Here is a 25,807-nt window from a genome sequence, read left to right as displayed (position 1 = left end):
TGTTAGTAGATCATAGTGGTTAAGAGCAAAGTCTCTGGATCCAGGTTCACTCAGCTGAATCCTGGCTCCACTACACCTACTGGTGTGAGACTTTAGACAAGTTACCCCTCTGGGCCTCAGGTACCTTACCCATAAAGTGGGGCTAACAATAGTACTTCTTCCGTAGGGTGGTTGTGAGGATTAAATGCTGTATTTGTTTCCTAAGGCTACTATCACAAGGTACCACAAATTGGGTGCCTTAGAACAACACAAAGTTATTGTCTCACAGTTCTGGAGGCCAGAAGTCAGAAATCAAGGTGTTGGCAGGGCCATGCTCCCTCTGAAGGCTCTAGGGGAGGATCCTTCCCAGCGTCTTCTAGCTTCTGGTAGCCCCAGGTTTTCCTTGGCTTGTAGATGGCTGTCTTTTCCCTGAGTCTTCACATCATCTTCCCTCTGTGCATATCTGTCTCTGTGTCCAAATTTTCCCTTTTTATAAGGATATCAGTCTTATTGGATTAGGGTCCACCTAATGACCTCATGTTAACTTGATTACCTCGTAAAGACCCAATTTCCAAATAAGGTCACATTCTGAGGCATTAGGGGTTAGGACTTCAACATATGAATTTTGGGGGACATAATTCAACCCATAAAAGGTAAACTTCGAACAATACTTGGAATATAGCAAGCATTACATATGTGTTAACTATTTTTATTTTTAATACCACAATCCAGCCAGGGAAGTATTATTATTCCCATTTTAAAGATGGAAAAATGAGACTCTGAGAAGTTAAGGATTAGCCTCCATTCCCACCACCAGAAAGGGGGAAGACCCCTTAACCCAAACTTTGGTCTCATTATGACCACATGTATGTTGTCTCCCCACTGTACGCATCATCTCCCAGAGGTAGACAGATTGCCCACAGCCTGGTTCAGGGTACCCATCGCATGTGGTTGTAACCAAGATTTCCAGTGGGTGGTCCCAGAGGCCTGCCTGCAGCTCTGGACTCAGAACTCACCTGAGAGCTGCCTCTGGGTAGAAATGTTCTAAAAGAACAATTTCCAAGATCCTTATTAATATTTCATAACCTGTGTTTATATTACCATACTTCCACTGAATTGATGTGCCTAAAATATAGTTTCATTTTTCGCTTTTCAGCAAGCTGTTTTGCTATCTAGTACACACAGCCGCATTCATCTAATGGAAACACACATGGACCTCTGAAAAACACAACAAATGGCTTTAGAAACTAAAGATTCATATTACTTTGTAAAGGTGATTACACACCAGGATTAAGAAAGTTTTCGTATAATAGAGAAATTCCTCAGTAGCTGTGGAACCTGAGTGTTTAGTGATATAATCCACTATGTAGTTTTTCTGCATGTATGTTTAGAGACATAAATAAATGGTTAAAAAAAAAGCCAATGGGTCTCCTCTTGAAATCAGCATATGTTTTTGGTTCCAGGATACAAATGTAACCACTAACTCTATTGTAGCCATGAAAAGTGAAGTGGGAAGAACGTTATATTGAAAGGCAGGCGATCAAAGTTCAAGTTGCTCTTGTTCTCTGAGCCTCTCTGCCCTGCACACCATTTATTAGCACTGTGACCTTGAGCAAATATTCAGTCGTTTTACTCCTAATGTATATAAAATGTGGAGGGTTACTACTTACCTTGGAATTTACAGCTGGAGGGTTAGACCAGCTGAAGTTCCTTCCATTTCTGAGATGTGTGTGGGATCATAAACACTGACAAGGCGCTGTGCTGGTGACATAAAGCTCAGTTGGTCCCCGATATTTAGTTAAGGACCCTACCCAAGTGGTCAACCTGATTTTCTTGAAAAATCCACGTCTTATGATTTTCTTTGGCTGTCGTGCTGGCTATTCTCCACTTGTCTCTTTGCCCTGCTCCACGTCCTCTAGTCTGCCTGGAGACCCGGAGGCTGATCTTGATGGACAGCCTCAGCTGGACAGAGGGAGGAGCGTGAGGTCAGGGGACTGACTCCCAGGTTCCCTGCTGGCCACACCTACCCCCCTGGCTCTTCAAGCCTGGAGGGGGGCAAGATGGATGGTAATGGCTCCCTGCTACCACTAATCTTGGGTTGTTTCACCATCTCTTATTGGTTCCCTGCAACCCTGGCCACCTCTTTGTAAATAGCTCCTTTAATGAAACCCTGTACCATCTGTCAATTGTGCCAGGACCTCAAATGAGTCAAGCTATGATTATCTTGGGTTGCACTAGCCTAGCATCTCATTAAGAGCATCTCACCTTTCAAGGAAAGTGAACACTGAGCGATGGAAAGCGAAATTCTTCATTTTACCTGAATAAGAGATATCCACCCGCTCATCCCATCATCATTTTGCACACAACATCACCTCTGTCTGCAGTGCTCTTTGTGCCTGGAAAAGTTCTACTTAGCTTTCAAGTCCCAGCTCCTCCAGAAGTGTTCCCTGACTCCTCCAGGCAGACTTGGCTGCTCCTCATTCTACATTCCCCCTGGGCTCCATGCATATCTCTTTATTCCACTTCTCATGCTTTACAGTGATTGTGAAATAGGAACAAATGAAGGATGCTTTTCCTAGCAGCAATTAGAGTTGCCAGATAAAATACAGGATACCCAGTTAAATTTGAATTTTAGATAACAAATAATTTTTTAGCAGAAGTATGTTTCATGGAATATTTGGGACATACAGTAAAAAAATCATTGTTTATCTGAAATTCCGATTTAACTAGGAGTCTTATGACTTTTTCTATTTCTTTTCTTTTCTTTTTTTTTTTTTGTGCTAAAAGAAACCTGGCGACTCTAACTACTATGGCCTTCTAAAGTGAGTGGTTCCTGTTCAAAGGAACCTTTTCCTTTCTTTCCTTTCTTCCCTCCTCCCTCCCTCCCTTCCTTCCTTCCTTCCTTCCTTTTTCCTTCAGCATTCTATGAGCTAACAAGCTATTTAAATTTAGGAGTTGAGCAGGAGCTCTGGAGGGCTGACTTGCTTTTGGGAAAACTTTGAAGTTTGGAGAGACATTTTGGAGGTGGGTGCTGTGGAGCAGAGTATGGAGCAGAGGGGAATCAGTAAGATGCACAAGGCTGGGGCCTTTAGAGTGAGGGGCCACAGGGGAAGCCCTGGGGGGGTGGCTCAAAGGACTTTTAAGAACTTAGATGTCGAATATTCAATTTCAAATTCTTGGCACTGTTCTCCATCTTCCCCTCTACACCGCATGGAATCCTCAGTCAAGTTCACCCCACTCATGAATATTTCATGTGAGGGGGTTTCTTTGTGCAATGTGGCAAAAGACTGAGCTTCATTTCTGGGGTGCCGCATATTATGGAAGTGGGAGTCTAGAGGTAGAGATGCCTGCAATTATGTGAGTCTCCTGTGGACTTGCAAGAATCTTGGAAATAGTGTTGGAACAAATCATATGGAGAGCTCCAGAGAAAGGAGGCTCCAGCTGATCTCTAGACTACATTTGTTTGTGCGACTCTCTACCCTAATAATAATAATATAAGTTAATGTTATCAATGCTTACTATGGGCTATGTACACATGTATATGTATACACAAAGATGCTCCTCCATTTGCACAGTTTGAATAAGCACAAAATCCAGTTACCACAGTTTAGTTAAATAATACTAGTTCCCCAACAGCGTGATTCAAATTTCAGTTACTATAGTATATTAACTAAAATAAATCTCGCAACCTTAATTGTAGCGATTATAGCATAAACTTCGCTTCTTGCTCCTCGTCCACAAATCACTATGTAAATAACAAATGTGCATCATAATCAGTGACCAATCACATCCCTTCTTTCAAAGTCTGTTGGGGATTGGTTGTTGCACATCTGTTACTTAGTTCATGCACAGACAGCAAAATGTAATTGTGTTGCCTCCTTGTCTCCCAGTGATAAACCCACATAATTTAACTTTTAATGCACTACAGCTGTTGCGTGATGCTCCAGGTCATCCTGATTCTCTTGGACACTTGAATGAAGATGTGGAAATTTGCTTTTCACTACAGAACCAATTTCAGTAATCCAGCAAATAGCCAAGAAGTTATTTCACCTTTTAAAGCCTGTTTTCTTAGATGGACTTTTGGACAGGCTGTTGATGCTACAGTGGGAGATCGTGCAATTTCTTTAGCTGAGTTTTGAAAGAAATAGGACATAAAACATGCAACTGAAAACATTCAAGCATCATGGCAGAAAGCAACAGCAGGTAATATGTGTGAAGAATGGCAAAAACTTTTTACTGCACTGTCCAAATAACTTTGCAGGGTTTGGATCAAAAGTAAATGGAATCACAGAGGAAATAGTTGACCATGGGAATGTTGACACTGGCGCCACTGGGGACTCACTGTGCAGCCGGAGGATCTTAGTAAAGGCGAACTTATTGACATAAATAAGGAAAGTGGCTGTGATGAAAAAGATGAAGTGACACCAGCAAAAAACTTCATTTAAAAGAACTCTCAGAGATATTTCATGACAGTGACAAAGGATAAAATGTTTGAAAATTATCCAAACTTAGAGAGGGTATGACCATTTGCCTAGGTATAGAAAAGATGCTCACTGGCATCATTTTATATCTCAGGAAGAAGAAGGCAAGCACTGTTCAAGCCATTCTAGATAAGTTTTTTACAAAGAAGTGAAACTCTTTAACTCTCAATATTTCTAATATTTTAAATGACAATATACTAATAAATATTAAATTTACTATTTTCTTCATTTTTCTATACAGTTATAACTGACAATAAGAGAGTTTTAAAAGATTTTGACAAAAATTTTTAAAGGTCATGGAACAATTGCAATTTTTCCCACTGGTTATTAAGGTAGTTTTGCATGGTTTCAGCTTGCCTGGTCATTTCTGTGGTCCTGCGCTGCCATGCAGAGGGAAGACTGCATGTCTGTATATCTCATGATGACTATTACCGTGCCCATTACTCAGATGAGGAAATCGAGGCTTTAGAGAGTCTAAGCTACTTGTCCAAGGTCATGCAGATAGTAAATAGTAGACTTGGATTTGAACCTATGCCGTCTGACTCCCAGACCTGTCCGCCTAACCACTATCCCATATGTGAGCACTTCAAACACAGGGACCGTATCTTTTGCTCCTTATATGCCTGGCATGTAAACATTATTTGGTAAATACATGTTGAGTGAATGAAAAAAAAAAAAAAAAAAACTAAGCAAGGAACCATAAACGGAATTTAACATTTACTGTTTGAAAATAATGAGAAAAAAAAATTAAGACTGCTTGAAGACTAAGTAGCAGCAATCTTATAGATGCCCATCAATTATAGGCAAAATGGACAGATCCTTAGTTGACTCATTTGATGTGAAGACCAGCCATTTCTGAGATGTTCCAAAATATATAACATGGTGAAGAGGATGATGGGTGCTTGCTAAGAAACTTCTGGTGGTGGTCATTACATCAGAACACACTTGACTAGGGTTTGGGGGGGAATAAAAAATGAAGGTGTCATATCCCGCTCCTATCATACAGCAGTTCTCTGTGTGAGGACTGTTCTATGATTTCCTCTGAGAAGGGCAAGCAGTAGCCCTTGCCCTGGCCACTGGCCCGAGGAGCCATTAGCAACTCCTAGTCAATGTAGTGGCTCTTAAACTGAGGTGGGGTCTACAGGTGGGCTTCAAGAGTCCGCAACTCCTTCAAGTTTCAGATTGATTGCCACATTGTGTTAATAAGTTTATAAACTCTTGGGTCTTAGGGATGACGGGGAAAAAAGAGAGAAAAATATTCAATTGTGTTTGGAAATTTTTGTACCAGGAGCTGGCCCCATTTTCACAGTGAGTACTGCGCCTCCTGGCACAAATTTTAAAGGCCTACAGAGTTGTCATGTGGAGGAGGAGGAGCAGAAGTAGACCTTCCTTATGCCATACCTGAAAACCAGCTGGGATCTGTGGGTTGTGACAGTGTCAGGAAATTTCTACTGAAGCCTTGAGCAAAGAGTCCAAATAATCAAACTACAGCAAAGCTCTGTTTGGAAAGCCCAAACCAGAGAATAATCAAGAAGAGTTGCAGATGTATAAAAATAGATATGGGTCAGGCAGAAATATGGAGATGAGAGCTTGTGGGCTGCAGAAGCCAGTACATTGTGTTTTGTTCTGTTCTGTTCTTTCAGCCACCACTTTTACCAAGGCAATAAAAATAACAGAGCAAGAGAGAGACAGGGTAGGTAGGGAAACCAGCTTGTGGGAGAGCAGACTCAGACTGTTGAGAGTACAGACTGCCAGCCCTAATATATTCATGGGAAGGAAAATCAGCTCAGCTGGGAGAGAAGATTCGAGCAGATGAGGAGATGGGGACGTACATCCTACTGCTGGCTTCCATGAAAGGCATTGCTTCCCAGAATAAAGGGATGCCCCTGGGCACTAGCACAGCATCTGTGATTAAGCCTTTGAAGAATACATCCTCCCATTTCAACTCAAGACCCAATCCACCAAAAGGAATAAAACCTACTTTCTAAACAGGGGTCTCAGATGACCTTCTTGGTGAAAGAGCTCCACTCTACACTTGGAAACGCTTTAACTCATATAAGGAAAACTACTGGTTCCAGGATCTTCTTTGGGCACCCTTCACTCACAGGAAGTGAGCAGGAACCTCGGTTCCAGCACATCACTTCCAGCCTTTGGAGAAGTGTTGAGTCTTGGGAGAGGGGAATGGATCACTTACCTCCATAGGTCCAAGTTCCCCTTAGAATGCATGAGCCACTCTGGACCAGCCTAGACCAACCAGTATGCTAGATGGCAGCAGGGACCAAAGGCATCTTTGGAGTCATTGTCTCAAAGATGTTTCCCTAAAGAATGCCATAATTAAAGTCTTTGAAACTCACTTGAGTCAGTGGGCACCACCAATTTGATTGGTTGGTAAAGGGTGTGCTAAGGCTAATACTACCTCCCACCTAATGGTTAAGAGAGAAGAGCCATTATGAAAAAAGCTAAGGGACTCAGATACCCGCAGGAAACAAGAGTTCATCATTTGAAATTTTAAAATATGCTAGAACTGTGTGTTAACTGCACATGTAGATCCTATCTCCTCTCAGTGAGGCCCTATGGGTGTTTCCAAAAAAATATATGTAAGAGGGGGAGAATTTAGCTTAGCAGAAATTCTCTGGAAGAATGTTCTCTCCCTGTCTCTGTCTCTGTCTCTCTGTCTGTGTCTCTCTCTCTCCCTCTCTCACACGCACACACACATACACACACGTACACACAACACAGCCTAGTCGTACAGCAACTCTACCATCCATGGGAGGCTCCTTATAATTTTTTACCCAGAGAGCAAAGGAGGGTGAGAAAGTTTTCATGCTGTGGGGTCTAGAGTATTGAGTATGAGTGTTGAAAAGGAAAAAGAAATTTTATCAAATGATATTGTGGGGTTTCTGAGATACACAAGTAAAGAGGTTACAAGTACTTTAAAAATTATTTTTGGTTGCTTCATGCTTCTTTGAATGCAGCACTTCATGAAAACTGAAGCCCATGAAGCCCATGCTTATATCTGACTTTCAGACATTTCTTCTGAAATAGTCAAAACAGTTCAAATTAAAGGCAGAGATTCCTGCACCTCTCCCACTCGGCATCTCTCCCTATTATTCCCATATCTGATATCCCTAGAACTTCCAGGCCTTTCCCGTGATTCATTTAGAGGCTCCTCTTGGTTCACTGACTTCAGTAACACTTTCCACACCCCCTTCCAATTTGCACCCTTCCTCAGAGTCTGTGCACACCAAGACTTGCACCAGAGTCTGTACATCACCAGGGTATCCGGGTGAGATACCCTCTCTGCATTTGGGAGGGCGCTAGAGAACATTCACAGAGAAAGACGGTAGAGGGGACATTGCCCACCGAATATTATCAGAATTATCTTGCCTTGTGAAAAGGGTGAGTGGGGATCACTAGGATGATAAAACTTTTAGATACCGGATGCAGAATTTTGAGTAAAGGAAATAGATAAGGACTTTTACTCATGAGTGGGGTTCCCTTAATAATATTAAACTCTGATACACTAAAAAGATAACATAGTTGACACAATAAGAATTTTGCCCCTACTTGTAATCAGTTAGAACATACTAGGAATTATCCTCAGCAACAGAGTGGATGAGAATCCTCATGATTCTAAGTTAGGGCTGCACCCTGGTCTCCTTCTTAGCCCTGGCCCCAGGACGCCTGTCTCCTTTGTGCAGAGGACCCTCTGTTGAGTATTACATTACACGGCCCTTGAAGATGGGACCACGTTTCTTCAGATTTGAATCTCTACACCTGTCACAGCACATAGTCCATAGGTGAATTTAATTAAGTGTTAGTGGGAGGAACAAATAAAACTAAGTTGCTTAACCATTGGAGAAATTGCTCAAAAGTTTTTATTATATTTTTTGATTTTATCAGTACACGTGTGAAAGCTTTGGTCAGGCTTAAGAAACTAACCCTATAGCTTTGGGTAAAAAGCATTCTGTTTGGATCTCTGGGCTTTAAATTCAAAGCATGATTTGTGGAATGCCTGGGTTTCTGTGATGAAATAAAAGGTATTTTCTTGATGATATTTTGGGTCTTCAAATTTTCAAAATTGTGTTTTATGGTTTCCCCTTGTTTTTGTTGAAAAATAAAGTGTATGTGTGTTCGGGGGCATTCGGGAAGAAACAACAGCAAACAAACAAACAAGGCACCTTGATGAAGCACTGAGCTCGGTGAAGCGTGTGTCATCCTGGTGCCAAATGACGCTGGTGAAAATTGCAGCAATTTTTGATGCACTTGCCAATGTTTGTGTTCTTTTTGCTTCAAAGATGTAACAGATTGCTCCAAAGTAAATAACTTAAGCCTAATGTTTCAAAAGAGTCCAAGCGCTTGTGTCTTTCACTTCTGGCTCCTCTTCTGGGACTAAGCTGTACCCAGCAGAAGCAACACTCATTTCTACATGACGCTCCATTTGGAGGGTCGTTTTCTTGCTTTGTTTTTCAAAGTTGAATCTATTTTTCACCGTTCTGTTCCAAATGTCATAGGTTCTATCACTGTTTAGTGCTGGAGCGATCACTCCTCTTATCTAGGAAAAAGGGAAACAAACTCCATTGCATGTAGGCTCGTGATCCTGTGGGAGGAGGGTTTGGAAGGACTGTGAAGAGAGCTCTGGGTTGGGGACCTAACCCGTGTCTCACGGGCATCCACAATTTCCATACTGATTCATATTTAGACTTCAAGCCAGGAACAATGGGTCCAATTTTGCACACAGTGTCCTCAGTGTAACTTAAAATAGCTTCAGACTTGAAGCTCAAAATGACCCCATCCTCAATCAATTATCGGACTTCTCACTGGGTTATTTGCCTTTATGGTACAATCTAAGAAAGAAAAAACATCTAGGATAAAAAAAAATCAAAAGCAAATCTTTATGCTGTTCTGTACTTCCTAAATGTGCATGAATGGATTTTATGATCAGAAAGCAAAGATAAAATATAAAAACGATCAGCACAATAAACTGACAGCTTTGTGTTCTCGTTAATGTAGGTCGCCATTGTGAGGTCCATCAGATGATCGGGAACTACATGTGGGACCCCATTACCAACAAGTCATTTGACATTGGTGTCAACAGAGACAGCCTGATGCCTCTCTGGTGGAATGGATCAGAACCTCTGTGGATCACTCTGACCAAAGCCAAAAGGAAGGTCTACATGTACTACTGGCCAGGTGAGTGTGTTGACATCCAGGCCCCTGCAACCTTCTAAACCTCAAAACACCATGGCATCTCTGAGGACAAAGGATGTAGACGTCGTGTTTGAAGACCAAGCCAGGGGTTGGAAAATGGGATCTTTGTTCTGGAAATGTGTCGCATGGGTATGTTTTTTAAAATTTTGTTTTGAACTCTCTAACATCAGACCAGACACAATGATTCCCTTGGTTCAGCAATATTGCTGCAGTATATCATGCTTTTTCATGTGCAAAATTTTGGATATAGAGGAGAGAGAAATTATAGGATGCTTATTTGCTTTACAAAGAAAGTCAGCATACCAGTTCTACAGATTTTGAGCTCCCTTACAATAGTGAAAAGAGGATTCAAAGCACTTGCAACTTTTTGGTAGTGCATTAAATGAAGTCCTTTTGTATTAATATTCCTCCTGTACATCCTAGATCACTGAGGAACTAAATGACTTTACTTACTGCAAGGAGGCCAATAATCACGCACACTGCCCTGGCTGCTGTGTGAAGGCCTCAGGATACTATCATCTTGGCAGTCAAAAATCTTTCATTAAGGATGAGAGGATTCCGAGATAACAAACTAATCAACTTACCATTGTCTTCCCGTTGGTGGGCTTTGTTCTTTAGGTAGGTGGACAATTTGACTTTTCCATGCATGGCTGTAGATACTTTTTTCCTAATTCTTAATGGTGGAATAATGATGATTGGAAGAGGATTTATGGAAGAAGATTTCAGGGGAAGCCTAAAAGAAATGAAGGATAAATGGGGAGAAGCAGCTGAGGGGATCTCGTGGGCCTGGATTGGAGGGCAGCAACAGCCTGATAGAGTTCTGAGAGCACAGTGGGTTATGGGGGACGGTGGCAGGTGGGTACAGGGAGAGTGGAAAGAAGGATGAGTCAGCCAAGGCTGAATCACAGATGGCTCACACTGAGGGCGTGGGCCTTCAGCAGGAGTTTGGAGGATGGTGGTTGGAAGTGGTCACGTGGAGAGCTGCTCAGGGCATTTAAAGCTGCGCCAGCTCTTGGAGGAACATAGAACCCAGATAGATGGAGACCAGGGAAAGCAGACACACGGCTGTGCTGTGGTAAGTGCCCTGAAAGCTGCCAGAGAGCAGAGACTGGCATCCACAGGTGAGCCCATGAAGGCCAGAGCAGAGCAGGCTACATTAATTCAAAACTGGGCAGAAGGACAGACACAGATTGGCTCTGCTGGCAGATGTAGTTTCAAGAGGAGTGCTAGAGTTTCTTCAGAAGACACCTGGAATTTTGTACATAGCAGCTATCTCAGCTGACATGAGAAGCTTTCAAGCAAGGGAAGTGTTTAAGAGGACTCCATTGCCTTAAATGGAGACTCAACTTATCACGGAGTTGGACATGAGATCAAGGAAACAAGTCAGTGCCTCAGCCAAGCTAATGAGACTCACTAGAGGAGTCAAGTTCATGATTCAGCCCAGTGTGATGAGGTCTAAAGCCAAAAGATCTTGCTGCACTTTGAAGTCATTCTCAGAAATCATTATCAAAAAATGCAAGGGCCCACATGTGTAGGCATAAGAGATGGAACAGATTGGCATGCTGTCTTAGTGACCACCTGAAAACAAATCTAAGAACCACCAAGGTGAATATTGCCTGATGCCATCGGGGCCATCTTCTATGGTATCTGGTTAATTTAACTTTCAAGGTCTTAGAATTTGAGGTCTTCATGTTCTGAAGAACACCTCCCCCATAATCTCTCCCCAGCTCCCCACACATGCCTCCTTCACATATGACATATATGATCTCCTGTCGACAGCCTTTTGGATAGCCGTGGATGCCAATGCTCGTGGCAAGACGAGGGGAGATCCTACAGGGAGGCAGTTGCCATATTTCAGACTTCTCTCTGCTGTATTACACAGCATTCTCTTATCTCATCCTGGAGAATCTGGCTCCTTAATGATAATAAACAACTTGAATTTATGTATCACTGAGTATCCAAAAAAAATCTCAAGGCGAATTTGCATGTGAAATATAATATCTTGTTGCTCCTCCAAAACAGCTCTTTAAGGGCAAGAAAGGGCCAATCGCTTCCTTTGATTTACAGCTCAGCAGCTAATGTGATGTGACAAATACGCCTTAAGATCAGTTTATAGTGTTAACTATCAGGAGGGAAAAAGCTAAAAAGATAGCCTCCTAGAAGTTTCTCAGTGACCTAAGTGAAGAGTAGCTAATGATCTGGCCATGTTGAAGTCTTTATAGAAATTAGATGACAAGTCTCTTGTTTCTTAGACACTGTCCAGTCCTTCTAAACTGGATACACAAATAAAAGTGCTGTGAGAGAGAGCTTCCATTCTTACTGGTTGACAGTGGAGGGATTAATGGTCACTGCTATGCTTTCTGCTTCTCCCTTGGTTGACTCCAGCCACAGCTAATAGCCCAGTGAGTGTTCATTTGTCTCTGCAAGATTAAGTGAAGTGCAGTGGCATTTCTTCTAAACATGGCTTGATTTTATTTTTCTTCTCAAATCCTCTTCTTCCTTCTCCACTCCCCACAGGACGTTGTACAGATCTCTTGATGAGGCCTGGGAAATCTTCATTGCTCCAGTGAGCTGTGTTATGACACTTTGAGTCTCGCCATTAAGTCAATATTTAAAAGTGCAATTTAGAAATGGCAGGAGTTCAAGTCTTCCTGTCAGGTAGATAAAGCAGCAGACTGAAAAATTGATCAGTGGTGAAGAGTCCAAAATACCCCCCCTCAAGTCTTGAGAAACTTAATATTGTAAACAGACCCTTTATTACCCCACCCAATAGTGCCATTGAGCTGTGCAGGGAGAAATGCCTCAGGAAATGATCGCAGGCCCTACATCAAATATTTGTTTGAGGAGGCCCAAAGAAATGAGCCAGGAACTACATAACTAGGACCTGGTAATGTTCTGCAAAGGATAAGAGCTGAGTGTGTGTCATTTACTAATTTTATTCCCCTGCTCCATCCCTCTGGTTTGAGGTCAAAGGCATTTTATTGAGAGGGAAAAGGAAGAGGCTCCAGTATTCACTTCATGTTGAGAGTAACCCAAAGCAGAGAAGGACGCCTCAAGGAAGGAGGACATTTCGGGGAATAGTGGAGGATAAGTAAGATATTGTATGGAAATAGAGTTTGAGCTCCTTGGACAATCGGTGCTACCTTATACAGTGGCAGTGGTTTTTAAGTTTGTCCTTAAGGCTATCGTGAAATACAAAAAAGGAACAAAAAATAGCAACCTTTTAGGAGTCTGTGGTTAAAATTCTTTGGAGTGAGCGTTTGAAGACTCTAAGTTCTACATCTTTCATCATGAATCTTGCAGCGTTAATTCCCTATAACCAAGAAGTCAGGAGGACTTGGGGCGACCCTTCCTGTGGCCCTGGGATGGTGTTGGGTGTGGGTCTGGGCTCTTGTCCTGGCCTCTTCCTGTCCTGTGCAGATGTTCAGACAAATAAGACACCTTCTACACGGAAAAGACACATTGCCCTTTGGCTTTCCTCCCCCACTTTCCAGAGGTGGGCTGGGTGGGGATTTAATGGGCGGATATCTGACTCAGCTCCTATCAAGTTTTGGTTGTTACGATCAAGGTGATTTCATGGGGATAAGTAAGGAGGCATGTATTGGCTATTGATCAAGAATTGTGGATTGTTCACAGCATCTTCCCCTTTCCTGCCATGATGGGTCCCTGACAACCTTCAGATGAGCTGAACTTAGGTGCATACACTTAGGCCCAGGGCAAATGAAGAGCCCAGCATCCATCATGCAAACGTGTGAGTTAACGTTATGGGCAAGTTCTTTGACTCTAAGTATGTGACTCCAAACATCTGGATAAAACTGAAATTTTTTTTTCAGACAAATGTTTGATATTGCATACAAGGGATCCAGATTTTCACTACATTTTCCAAGAATTGAGCATTAGACTTTAAGATGTACGTAATTTAGAACCAGAAGAGGCTTTAGTGGGTAGTTTGCTGGTTCCTACACTTGTAAATCAAGACCTCTTTAGGAAATTGATCAAAACTATGGATTCCCTTTCCAGAAAAACACATCTATACATACTACACTCACAATTTTGTGCTCATATAATACAAAAGACTACAATGATGAATATTGCCAAGTGGTCCTTGACATGGTAGCGCATATATATCTATAATATCTAATTGATTTTATTTTTTTAATGTGATGGAAATGTATTAAAAAGTCACCAAAGTATCAAATGAAACTCAAGCTCCTGTAATTAATGTTGTCTGGCAAGAGTAGGCTTGGGTCAAAATTCTCTAAGACTCTTTGGGTTGAATTCACCCAGAGTCATTTCCTTTCTTTGTCAGCAACTTTGGTAAGGCCTGAATCACTGATGTTGTCTGTGTCAGCAAGAAAAAGATACCAATTTGCGTTTCAAGTTTGAGATTGTCTCCAAGAAGAGATCTTCAAAAGCATTCTGCAGGATTTCCAGGAGTCAACCATCTCTGGGGCAGAGAAGTCAAGGAGGTGTTGCCTCTCTGGACTGCTGCCTGCCGAAGCAATTCCTCCAGCGTTAGAAAGTTTTCATAGCTGTCCAACCACAGCCAGTCTCCTTTTGCAGATCGTCTCTTGGCCAAAAGAGCTCATAGTTTCTCAGCAGCATCCATTATGGTAATTAGAAAGCCTTAAAGAGAAATCCAGAGACGAACTTCCATTCTTCACAAATCATAGCAAATCTGCTTCTTCATAAAAATCTTAAAAAGGTGTGACTCAAGGCCCTGGAATAGGCTCTCAGGAGACTACTATGAGCAAAACCAGATACAGGCTCTCCTCATTCTCCTCATCCCCTCTCCCCTGAGAACTTACCATCCAGTCAAGGAGACAGATGATATCTAATAGTTGCCCAAATAAATGTAAAAATGCACTTGTTAAAAGTATAATAATGAAAAGTATATCGAATTATGACATCATCTAATAGGGATCTAGTTTCATCTGAGAGGGTGACATGAGTTAACACCCAAGAGGAGGGTAGGGTGGGAGAAGGGGAGCAGGGAGTTGGTGGGAAGGACCACCCAGACTAGGGGAACAGCAGGTGTTAAGGTCCTGGAAGAGATGGGAGAACCATGGAAGTTTCAAGAAACTGAAAGAAGGGAGGATGGATGTAGTATGGGTGAAGTGGTGAGAAGCTGAGGCCAGGCCAGGCTCCATGGATCAAGCTGAAGAATTTATTCTTATCCTGAGAGGAATAAGAAGTCATTGGCAAGATTTAAAGAGGAAGGTGATAGGATCATACTTGCATTTTGACAAGACTGCTTTGCTGCTTTGTGGAGAATAGAACATAGACATCCAGAGTGGATGGACAAGGGGTGACCGACCAGTCAGGAAGTTATTGCACAGACCTAGGAAAGAGGCGAGAATAGCTTGGACTAGGGTAACAGAAGTGGTGAGAAATGGGTGGATTGGGGGCATATTTAGGAATTAAAATTGCCAGGACCTGGTGATGGGTTGGATTTGGGATTGCGTGATCGAACAGTGACAGGCATGACACTTGGTTTCTGGCTTATAGAACCATATGGAGGGTGAGGCTTTGCTTGAATGGGGGAACCTGAATGAGGAGCAGTTGGGAGGCAGAGGAGCGTGGACTCGGAGTTGACTCTGAGACATGTCCAGTGGGCAGTTCTGGAGCTCAGAGAAGAGAGCTGGAGATACAAAGATGTGGTTCATGGGAGTGTCAGGGGTCGATGCAGCTGTCGGCATGAAGTTCACCCAGGGAGAGAGCAAACATGAAGAGAGAAGAGGTCCCAGACACAGCCTTGAGGAAATTAACTTTTAATGTTAATTAAAAGTTGGTCTCTCATATGGAGACCAGTAAGCCTGCAAAGGAAACAAAGCAGGAGTAGATTGAGAAGCAGGAGACAAACAGAAGAGTTGTGAAAAGCGTAGTAAAGGAGAGTGACGTCACTTTATAAGGAACTTGATCTCATCTGAGAGGGCAGGGAGAGGTCTCGCTGAGAGAGCAACACCAGTTGAAATCTGCTGGCACATGCTTGTTATAGAGACCAAAGGGATAAAATGGCTTCAAGAGGAGAGTGGCCGTCATCAGTGCTCACTGTTGAGGGACATTATGGGGACTGCAAAGAGAGCACCTTGATTTATGATCTGGGACGTCACTGGCAAGCTCTGAACTTTGTAGCTGTTTACTTTCTCTAACATTTTCCACTTTAGACTAATAAATACTGTTATTAATAATAACCCCAGGGTATCCTTTAATTTCTATCTATTGCAAGATAGTCTTCACTTTAATAGTGACAATGATAATCATACCTCATCCAATATTGGTTTTGAAGAAAACAAAATATACAAATAATGAAATTTGCCATGATTTTTTTCCACAAAGACAATTTTCAATTAAGCAGGAAAAAAGTACTGGAAAAAAAAAAACCCAGCACCTTTTTTGATTCTGGCTAGTGAATCCTCTGAGCCCCATTACGAGTTCGTATATTCTAGTGACAAACGAGGCGCGCTTCCTCAGGGATGGAGGTGGACAAGAAGTCGGCAGTCGCCATCTGCGACGGATGTCACTGTGATTATAGCAGACATGGTATCCGGTGATGAGCCTGTAGGACAGATTCCTAGGAGCATTTGAGGCAGAGGAAAGGAGCGTGTTCTAATGTTCAAGGCAAAGCAAGCAAGGGCATGCCATATTTGTGCGACGGCAAAGAGTAAAACAAGGTTGCAGCTGGCTGACTAAGGCAGGAGTGAAGAGATGTCAGCTAGAAAAGGCCAGGTCTTTCACTACCTTACATGCTATGTAAAGGGATATGAGTTCATGGGAAAGGGTATAAAATAATGTCAATTGCAGAAACAGATCAACCCCAAAGTCCCAGTGGATTAACCCAATAGATGTTTGCTTTTTGCCCACAGAAAGTCCAGAATGGGTGTTCCTGATCAGCAGTCGATTCCCCAAATAATGATACGGACACTAGGGACTGAAATCTGTCCCCCAGAACTTTGTATATTGGAGCCCTAACCCCCAATGTGGTGGTATTTGGAGGTGGGGCCTTTGGGAGGTAGTTAGGTTTAGATGAGGTCCTGAGGATGGGGGCCCATGATGGAATTAGCGCCCTTATAAGAAGAGACTGGAGCCCTCTCTCTCTCAGCCACAGTAAAAAGGTGGCCATCTGCAAACCAGGGGGAGCATCCCCACCAGACACCGAACCTGCCAGCACAGAATCTTTCCAGCTTCCAGAACTGTGAGAAATAAATGTTTGTTGTTTAAGCCACCCAGTCTATAATATTTTGTTATAGCAGCCCAAATGTACTAAGACAGAGGGAGGAGGGAAAGTGAAAAAGAAGACAAGGAGGAGAGGAAGTGTGAGGGACAGACACTGCCCTGACATTTGTTAGGGTGAGAGAGTAGGCAGACATGCCAGAAGCAAGGCTCTGGGTTGCTGCAAATCAGAACAAGGGAACTGGATTTCCAGGGCTCCTGGTCCTGCCATCATTAGGACTTGTGAAGGGCTGGCCATTGATTCCCAGAGCGCTTACGCTCCTCCTTCTAGGTGCTCAGGACTTACTGCCACGCTCCACCTGCTCTAGCCTCCTAAGCAGCCCGCAGCCTCACAGCGCTCTCTGACTCACCCTTTGTAGACCTGTCTTCCATTCTCTTGACGTCCCCTGCCCCAGCTGATCCCATCAAGAGATTTCAACTAAGACTAATGACATGGTAACTCAGGACAATGTTCCATTCTAACAGGCCCCATCGCCCTGCTATTTTAAAGGAACGACTAATAGGGGACTTGCAGCCTTCTGGGTAGGACCCAATGAAGAAGAAATTTTTGTTCAGCAAGGTCAATGGGTTGATTTTGGCATTCTGCCAGCTCGAGAGCTCAAGGTTAATTTCCACCAGATGCTGGTGTGGGAGATTTAGGGGCTCTGCAGGGCCCGCCACCTCCATTTGCTTTCTGGGTTAGTCCAGGCCCCAGACTCTGACCTCAGGCTCCTGGGAAGGCTTGGCTCTACAGGGAGGACCCCTCTTCCTGCAAGGGTCTCTCCAGCGGACTCCAAGGAAAAGGCTGTTCCCTGCCCTCTCCCCATCTGCTATTCAAGGCCATGTCTGGGTCTGGGGTTCTTCCCCGGGGTCACCAGGCTGCAAATCAGAATTCCATGTTAAGTAGGATGCCCACCCCTCGAGCTCCTGGGAGTGGCTTCCATCAATCCTCTTTCCTCCCCACTGGGTCCTTCATTCTTGCCCTTTAAGAGGCAAACTTACTTTTTAAGTCTCTGCCCTTGTTTCTCCCTTCTTAGGAGTGACTCTCCACTCTGGTTCAGGTAACAATCACCTGGGGCCATTATAAAATACCAGCGCCCAGGCTGTACCCTCAGAGATCCTGACTTAATTGGCTTGGGGTCAGGGCCCCTGCATCAGTGTTCTTAAAAGTTCCCACGTTGATTCTAATGTGCGACAGGACTGAGGACCACAGTGAAAGACACAGCAGCTAGTCTGGTGCATTCCACCTGATGTGCCTGTCTCTGGCTCCTCTCCCCATCCCGGGGCAGGGCCTCCAGCCCAGCACTCCTTTCTCTGCTGGTTAAACTCCGCTGGGAATCCTCTTTCCCTTGCTCTCTCTCCCCTGCCCCAATCATGGTTAGAAAATCCCCCAGCATCACTGCGTTGGCGCTGGCATATTTGAATCCAAGACCCGCCAGAGAAAAGAAGAGAAATGGATAGTTTGAGCATCTAAAGTGAACTCAGCATTTCACATACGTAATCCTATGTAATCCTCAGAACAGCCCGAAGAAATTACTATTACCCTCACTTTCTGAATGAGGAAATGGAAGTTCAGAGAACAGACAGCCAGGAAGTAAGTGAGGCTGGGTTGCCACCCATGGCTTGCTGACTTCAGGTCCCACACAAGTTCCCCTGCACGGGTACCTGAGCTTCAGCCAAGTCTGGGAGGGTCTTGTGCTGCTGGTACACAAGCCCCAGGTGATCCAAATACCAGGAAAGCACCTGCTAGGAGAAGGAGGCTTTGGTTGGGAATCCCCTGTGGTGCAGAAGTCAAGATGGTGTCCATCGGGGCAGCATGGTGTCACTGTAATCCTACAATCGTTCGTTCGCAAAATTTAGATGATCTTGAAGCATATGCCTCAGACCGGAAGATGATAGCTTGTATGAGGGGACACCCAGGGCCATCATCCAGTAGCGGTCATTCAGTCCTCACGTGGTCCCACTTGTGAGGAGTGCAGTCCCTGAACCCAGGCCAGAGATTTCTCCCCGTCTAAAGCTAACTAGCAGAGGCAAAGATTAAAACCCTACCTTTGGCCTCCTTCTGCCCTGCTGTAGTTTCACTACCGCCTTCATAAAGCAGAGAAGCATACCTTCCTCCTCACCTTGGTTTCCTATTAAGTCACTTTCTATGCCCAGTGAGTCATCCATCAATTGCGTTTTCGTAACCCGCTCTAATGGATGAGTTGCTTCTCATCTCCTTTGTCTCCCGGGCTTGCTCTCTGCCCCTGCACACAGGGCCAGTCTGCAATGGTGTCCTATGCTTGGGCCAGCCCACTGCCCTCTCCCTACATCAGAAGAGAGCCGCCGTCAGAGGTCTCCTGGACCCCGGTGCCAGGCTGACCCTGGGGAGAGGATCTCTGAGATCAAAGGCCACACTTTCCCCCAAGGGCTTGTTCCCACAAGCTCCTGGGCCTCAGATGTATTTTCCTGGGAAAGGTTACATGTTGCTAAGAGAGTTAATTGGCTTAGCCGTTTTAATAAGCTCTCTTGAGACATGTATTCCACAGTTGTACACCTGCCTCATATCACGTAAAATGCAGCTCAGAGGGGTTATTGTTACAAGATGTGTCAAAGTTGGCAAGCGGGGCTGCGCTTGGAAGGTGATATCTGTGCTCTAGGAAGTTTGGAGAAACGTGATTTCTATGGGCTCAACTTGGTGGTCCTTGGAGAGGGTTGCCAGGAAGCAAGGATCATTCAGGAAAATAGTGTGCATGGTGGAAAAGTCCCAGGGCCAGGAATGCTGATTACCAGCTGGCAGGGAGATCTTGGGACAATCACTTCTCCCATCTGAGGCCTTTGTCTTCTTAGCTGTAAAATAAAGGGGTTTGATGTAAGGCTGCCGTGAAGGGCCGTGAAATCTATTAATTGCTCAAGAATGCCATATCCATGGGGGCATCGTTCCCGTTGTAGATGTTATAGATTTGCATATTTGTTTTGACAACTTTTTGGCCAGTGGCAGTCAAATGTTATTGTGACAAAATGGGTACAGGCATACCTCGTTTTATTGTACTTCAAAGGTATTGAGGTTTTTACAAATTGAAGGCAAGACACTCCACCAGCAAAAAGATTACGACTCACTGAAGGCTCAGATGATGGTTAGCATTTTCTAGCAATAATGTATTTTTTAAATAAGGTGTGCACATTGTTTTTTTAGACATAATGCTATTGCACACTTAATAGACTACAGTATAGTGTAAACATAACTTTTATATTCACTGGGAAACCAAAAAATTCATGTGACTTGCTTTATTGTGATGGTCTGGAACAGAACTCTCAGTTTCTCCGAAGTACACTTGCATATTGAAATGATTTTCTGATGGATGGAAGTTGAGTGTTTTGAAGAAGAAATACCTTTAAAAGTTTTTTTTTTTTTTTTTTTTTGCACAAAAGTGGCTGGGCTTGGTGGTGGTCATCTTTGGTTATCCTGTAAGTTTCCTCTAACTCTGTGTTTTCTGCTCAGGATCTATTTGTTAGGTTGTAGGAGAGGCTGCTCACCCAGCCTGAGGTGGGACTATCCAGCAGGAAGGCGGACTCTAGACAGAGATAAGATGAGGTCCTAAACAAATGAACCCTGATGAAGAGCAATTCCCTCCAAGTTCCCTGGGAACGATGAGGAAACAAGGTGGAGTAAAGCCAAAACACGCCCTCAAAGTGTTTATGAAACCAAAATCTTACTCCAAAGTTCCTGGTTGATCTTTGAAACTCTGGAGCAAGATCCTGACATTGCCTTTGTTTCCCTACAGATCCCTGGGCAGAGATTCAGAGATCCCTGCTTTCCTCAGTCACAGGGGGGTGACCTGCAACAACCGCAGTGGACCAGAGTCCCTGCTACCCATGAGCCATGAACATGGCCTGGAGGCACAGCCCAAGAGGTTGAGCAACGCGCTCACGTTCACAGATTGAGTCTGTGGGGGTTCCAGAAAGGGACCCACAGACTCCAGATTGGAGGACTACCTTGTGGGATCCATACAACACACCCCCTCCAGTCTGCTGCACATCAGATAAAGACTAAAGAAAACTAAACAAGGCACCCACACTAATTCACCCAGGAACAGTTAGCCTTGCTCTCTCTAAAACGACCAATTTCCCTAATTCCATATTCCATGGCATTGTAGTTGTCATTTCTTGTTGGCTGTTTCCTCTGCCAGTCATCTATTCATTCTGGATTTTAAGACTAGAGGTAAGGTGAATGTTTTTGCCTTTGAGATATCACCTGTCATCTGTTCTGGACAGACTGAGCAGAAGGATTACACTTGCCCAAGGTTCTGTCCACTTGGATGCTGGTCTAATCTCTTCTCAGGGGCACATGGAGGTGTGTAGCTTCTATTCAAATTAACCGTGTCTGCAGGACTTGCATTCAGGGCATCTCTGACAGGTTGAGACATGATCTTCTCACCCCATCATCTGGCTCTCTGATTATCTAAACGGACAGTAAATGATCATACCCCGTTTGCTCTGCTGTGAAGGTTTTTCCTGTCTGCTCTGCTTACAGAGCGTCAGCTGTGGGATAGCCCTGAGGAGAACGAATTATACAGCTATCAGCCATATCTTACCTCCAGCTCCCCACACCACCTTATGCCCAGCTGTATTCTGCACATCACAGTTCCCTTAGAGTAGAGCTACTACTGCCTCATGTCCTAGTTCAGGGGTCTTCAAACTGGGTTCCCAAAGATTTCCAAGAGCAAGATTAATTTTAAGGGAATCAATTTTAAGATCTCAACTTTCATATATATTGCAAAAATTGTCCTGACTAAAAACATACCCTTCTCCTACTTTACATAAGAAAGGAATACCCCTCAGCCATCAAGAGCCTTACTGAGGTGCATTGCCCCAGTATGTAAAGACTCTAGGGATCAATCAAAGGAACAGTTCAACATACTGGTATAGGTGTCGAGAAAGGGAATGCGTCTAGTGACAAAATAATAAAACTTTTTAAAAAATCAAGTAGTTTCCAATGCTGGCTTTTAAATTATTTAAGAAGAACTTAATTGAGTTGTCAGCTGAAACATTAGTTAAAAATTTATGATGATAGATCGCTTTGTGAATGTTGGCATTCAAAGAAGCCGTTCAAAGAATTAAATGACATTGGTACAACAAAACTACTTCTATTTCCATCTACTTATTTATGTGAACAACTTTCTCAGCACTTAGATTTAACAAATAAAAATAGAAAGGATTCTGAATTTGTCTCATTCTGAGATCAGTCGTATTCATCCATCGATATATGAACTGATATTTAAGAGCCTCCTTATTCCTTTCATTATGAGATGCATTTCTAATAAAATGTAATTTTTTATGTTTAAAAATTATTTATTGAAATTTGGCATTCCACTTGGTACAAGGACAAGCTAAGTTGTTTTGAAACAACTCTTCTCTTCAGCAACAACTAGAAAAGCTGCTGGACTGTGTGTATGTGTTCACGTGTGTGATGGCTCAGAGACACACCAAGACCTAGAGAATGAGCTGTGTCTGCCACTGGGTCCATGTCTCCCCTCCATTCATATACTGATCTCAAAAACAGTAGTTGAGAGGCTAAGAAACTGAACTGAGCTTTTGACAAAACCACAGGATAGGGAAATTACAAAAATTGGAGTTCATGTCCCACCAAGGGAAAGAGATCTATTAAACACCCCAGATCTTCAGTTGGGAAGAATAAAGGCTAACACCCTAGGAGTTAGAATGACCAAGAAATAGATACAAGGTGAAACCTTCTTGAGGACTAAAGCCTTCATAAAGACAAAGCTGAGCTTTGAATCATCTTAATCCCTGACTAGATCCACTCTGGGTTAAGATGGTCTGCCCATAGACTGGGTGCCCATCATAAGCAAAAGCATATGCTCTCTAGAAGAGGAGAACAACATATGGAGTGTCAAATGATAGCTACAATTTTCTATATATGATATGCAGTATTCAATTATAAAAAATAACCAGAATATAGGAAAAACAAGCCCTGACTGAAAAATCAAGAGAAATAAACAGACAAGTCTTAACTGAAAAATCAAGAGAAAAAAAAAAATAGACTCAAACCCATTGATGATCCGGATATTAGACATGGACTTTAAGAGAGCTATGATAAAAGAACTAAATGAGAAATGGAGACTTGCACTAATAAACTAGAATCTTTTTAAAAAAGTGAATTCTAGAACTGAAGACAGCTATCCAGCTTAAATGTGATGAGGCAAAAGGATGAAAAATGCGTAAAGTAATGTAAGAGACATATGGGACATGGTGAAAACGTCACAGAAGGATTGGAGAGAGAGAAGGAGACACAAATAATACTTGAGAGATAATGATTGAGAACTTTTCAAAACAGACAAGAGGTATCAAATCATAGATTTGAGAAATACTATGAAACGCAGGAAAGAACGTCATGAATTTCAGAACTGCTGAAACCCACAGACAATGAAAAAATCTTAAAAGCAGCCAGAGAAAATTATTCAAAGCAGTAATAAGATTGACAGCTAACTTTCCAACAGAAGTATTGGAATCCAGAAAGACAATAGAATGTTATCCTCAAAGCGATAAAAGAAAATAATTATCAACCCCAAAATTCTGTATTCAGTGAAAACATTCTGCAAAAACAAAGGCAAAATAATGACTTTTTCTAGAGACAGAAAACTGAACTTATTGCCAGCAGGTTTAGAGTAAAGGAAATACTAAATCCTTCAGGCAGAAGGAAAATGGTCACAGATAGAAGCACAGAGATGGAGGAAGGAATGAAGAGCCACAGAAAGGGTAAATATGAGGGTAAAAGTAAATGAATAATAGTAATAATTTTATTAAATAAATATTATATTTTTATTATTTTAATTTTATTAAAATAATTTTATTCAAAAAACAAATCTCAAAGCAAATTAAATTGCACCAAAATAGAAAAAAGGAAATAATAAAAATAAGAACAGAAATGGATGAAATAGAAGCCAAACATATAAGAGAGAATTGAAAAAGCCACATTTGTTCTTAGAAAAAAGCTAATAAAATGGATGAAACCTTGACAAGGCTTATCAAGAAATAAACAGAGAAGACACAAATAACCAATAATAAAATGCACAAGAGGGCATCAACATAGAACCTATGGACATTAAGAAGTCAGTAAAATAGTATTATGAAAAATTTTATACCAATGTGTTTGAAAATGTAGATGAAATGGGCAAATTTCTGGGGAAAAATTACCAAAACTGACAAAAAGAAACAGAAAATTGGAATGCGTCTATATCTATTTTTAAAATAAATCTTTAAAAACCTTCCTTAACAGAATTCCTCAGTATTGGATGCCTCCACTAGTGAAGTTTTCAAACATTTAAAGGAGAAAGTAACACCAATCTTACACAAATTCTTTCACAGAGTGTGTAAAGATAAATCACTTCCATAATGAAGTCAGCATAAGCCGGATACTAAAATGTGGCAAGGGTATTAAAGGAAAGTCAAGGATATTAAAGGAACATCAAATTACAGGACAGCCTTTTTCATGAGCATAGATATAAAAATTCTAAATAAAATATTTACAAACTGAATCTATCAATACATAAATCGAATAATATATGCCAACCAAACTGAGTTTATTTCAGGAACAAAAGATAGGGTTAATATTTAAAAATCAATCAATATAATTCACAACAGCAGCAAAATAAAGGTAAAAAATCATTTTGATCATCTCAGTAGATATATAAAATGTATTAGATAAAATTCAACAACATTCATAACAAAAACTCCAAGTAAACTAAACTAGAATTTATTAGAAAAAACTTGGGTAACTAGTAAACTACATCTTTAATCTGATTAAGAATACCAAAAAACCTAGAGCAAACATCCCAGTTGGTGGTGAAATGTGTTCAGGAGTGAGATAAGGATGCCGCCTACCATGGCTTCTGTTCAGTCTTGTACCAGAGGTCCTGTGCAGTGGGGGATGTGGCAGGGAGGGCAGGAATAAAAATAAAACAATTGAAAAGAAAAAAAAGTCATTATTCACAGATGCCTGTTTCTGCAAAAATCCAAACGAATTTACTTTTAGAATTAGTAAGTCTTTTGATATATCAAAAAATTATTGCATTTATATATACTAGAAACAAAAAAATAGAAAATAAAATTTAAAAACCAATACCATCTACAACAGAATCAAAAACATAAAAGATGTAGGAATAAATCTGACCAAAAATGGCTCAAGAACTTTACATATAAAATTATCTAGATAAACATTAAAAAAACAAAAAATGGAAGCATATGTTCTACTTACGGATTAAAAGCCTTAATGTTATATCAATTGTCCCAAATTTCATCTATAGATTCAATGTAATCTCAATCAAAATTCCAACTGTGTGTGTGTGTCTGTGAATTGACAAGTTGGTTCTAAAATTTATATGGAAATGCAGAATTAAGAGGAGCAAAGACAGGGGCCGGCCCAGTGGCACAAGCGGTTAAGTGCGCGCGCTCTGCTGCGGCAGCCTGGAGTTCGCCGGCCCGGATCCCGGGCACCCACCGACGCACCGCTTGGCAAGCCATGCTGTGGCGGCATCCCATATAAAGTGGAGGAAGACGGGCATGGATGTTAGCCCAGGGCCAATCTTCCTCAGCAAATAGAGGAGGATTGGCAGACATTAGCTCAGGGCTGAACTTCCTCACAAAAAAAAAAAAAAAAAATGAAATCATCCTTTAATACTATTTATTAGCCTTCTTTCATCTAAAATATTATGCCAGTAAATACAAATGACGTAATGATTTTAATGCTTGCGTAGGATTTCATTATGTGGATGTACCATAATTTCACCATACCTCTATCACCAAACGTTTAAATTGCTTCTTAATTTTATATTATAAATAACACTGAAATAAAGATGCTTGTATATACAACTTTATTTTCTTAGAATATGTTCCTTGAAGTGGTTTGCTAGGTAAAGCATATATAC

The 25,807-nt window shown here is 42.1% G+C and overlaps 1 protein-coding gene across 2 annotated transcripts in view; it reads left to right on the top strand.

The window, feature by feature from the left end:
* ENPP6 (ectonucleotide pyrophosphatase/phosphodiesterase 6) overlaps positions 1-25,807 on the top strand; it is a 105,390-nt gene that overhangs the window by 35,946 nt on the left and 43,637 nt on the right. For both annotated transcript variants that reach the window (XM_004428734.3, XM_087418339.1), the window contains exon 2: positions 9,474-9,653. In XM_004428734.3, coding sequence (XP_004428791.2) covers positions 9,474-9,653 — 180 coding nt within the window. The remainder of the gene's footprint in view (positions 1-9,473; positions 9,654-25,807) is intronic.

The sequence above is a fragment of the Ceratotherium simum genome, chromosome 28 (genome assembly GCF_057802395.1).
Source record: "Ceratotherium simum simum isolate JZ-2026a chromosome 28, ASM5780239v1, whole genome shotgun sequence".
Lineage (NCBI taxonomy): Eukaryota > Metazoa > Chordata > Mammalia > Perissodactyla > Rhinocerotidae > Ceratotherium > Ceratotherium simum.
Note: the sequence above shows the minus strand (reverse complement) of the source record. Positions and strands in the feature narration are given on the sequence as shown.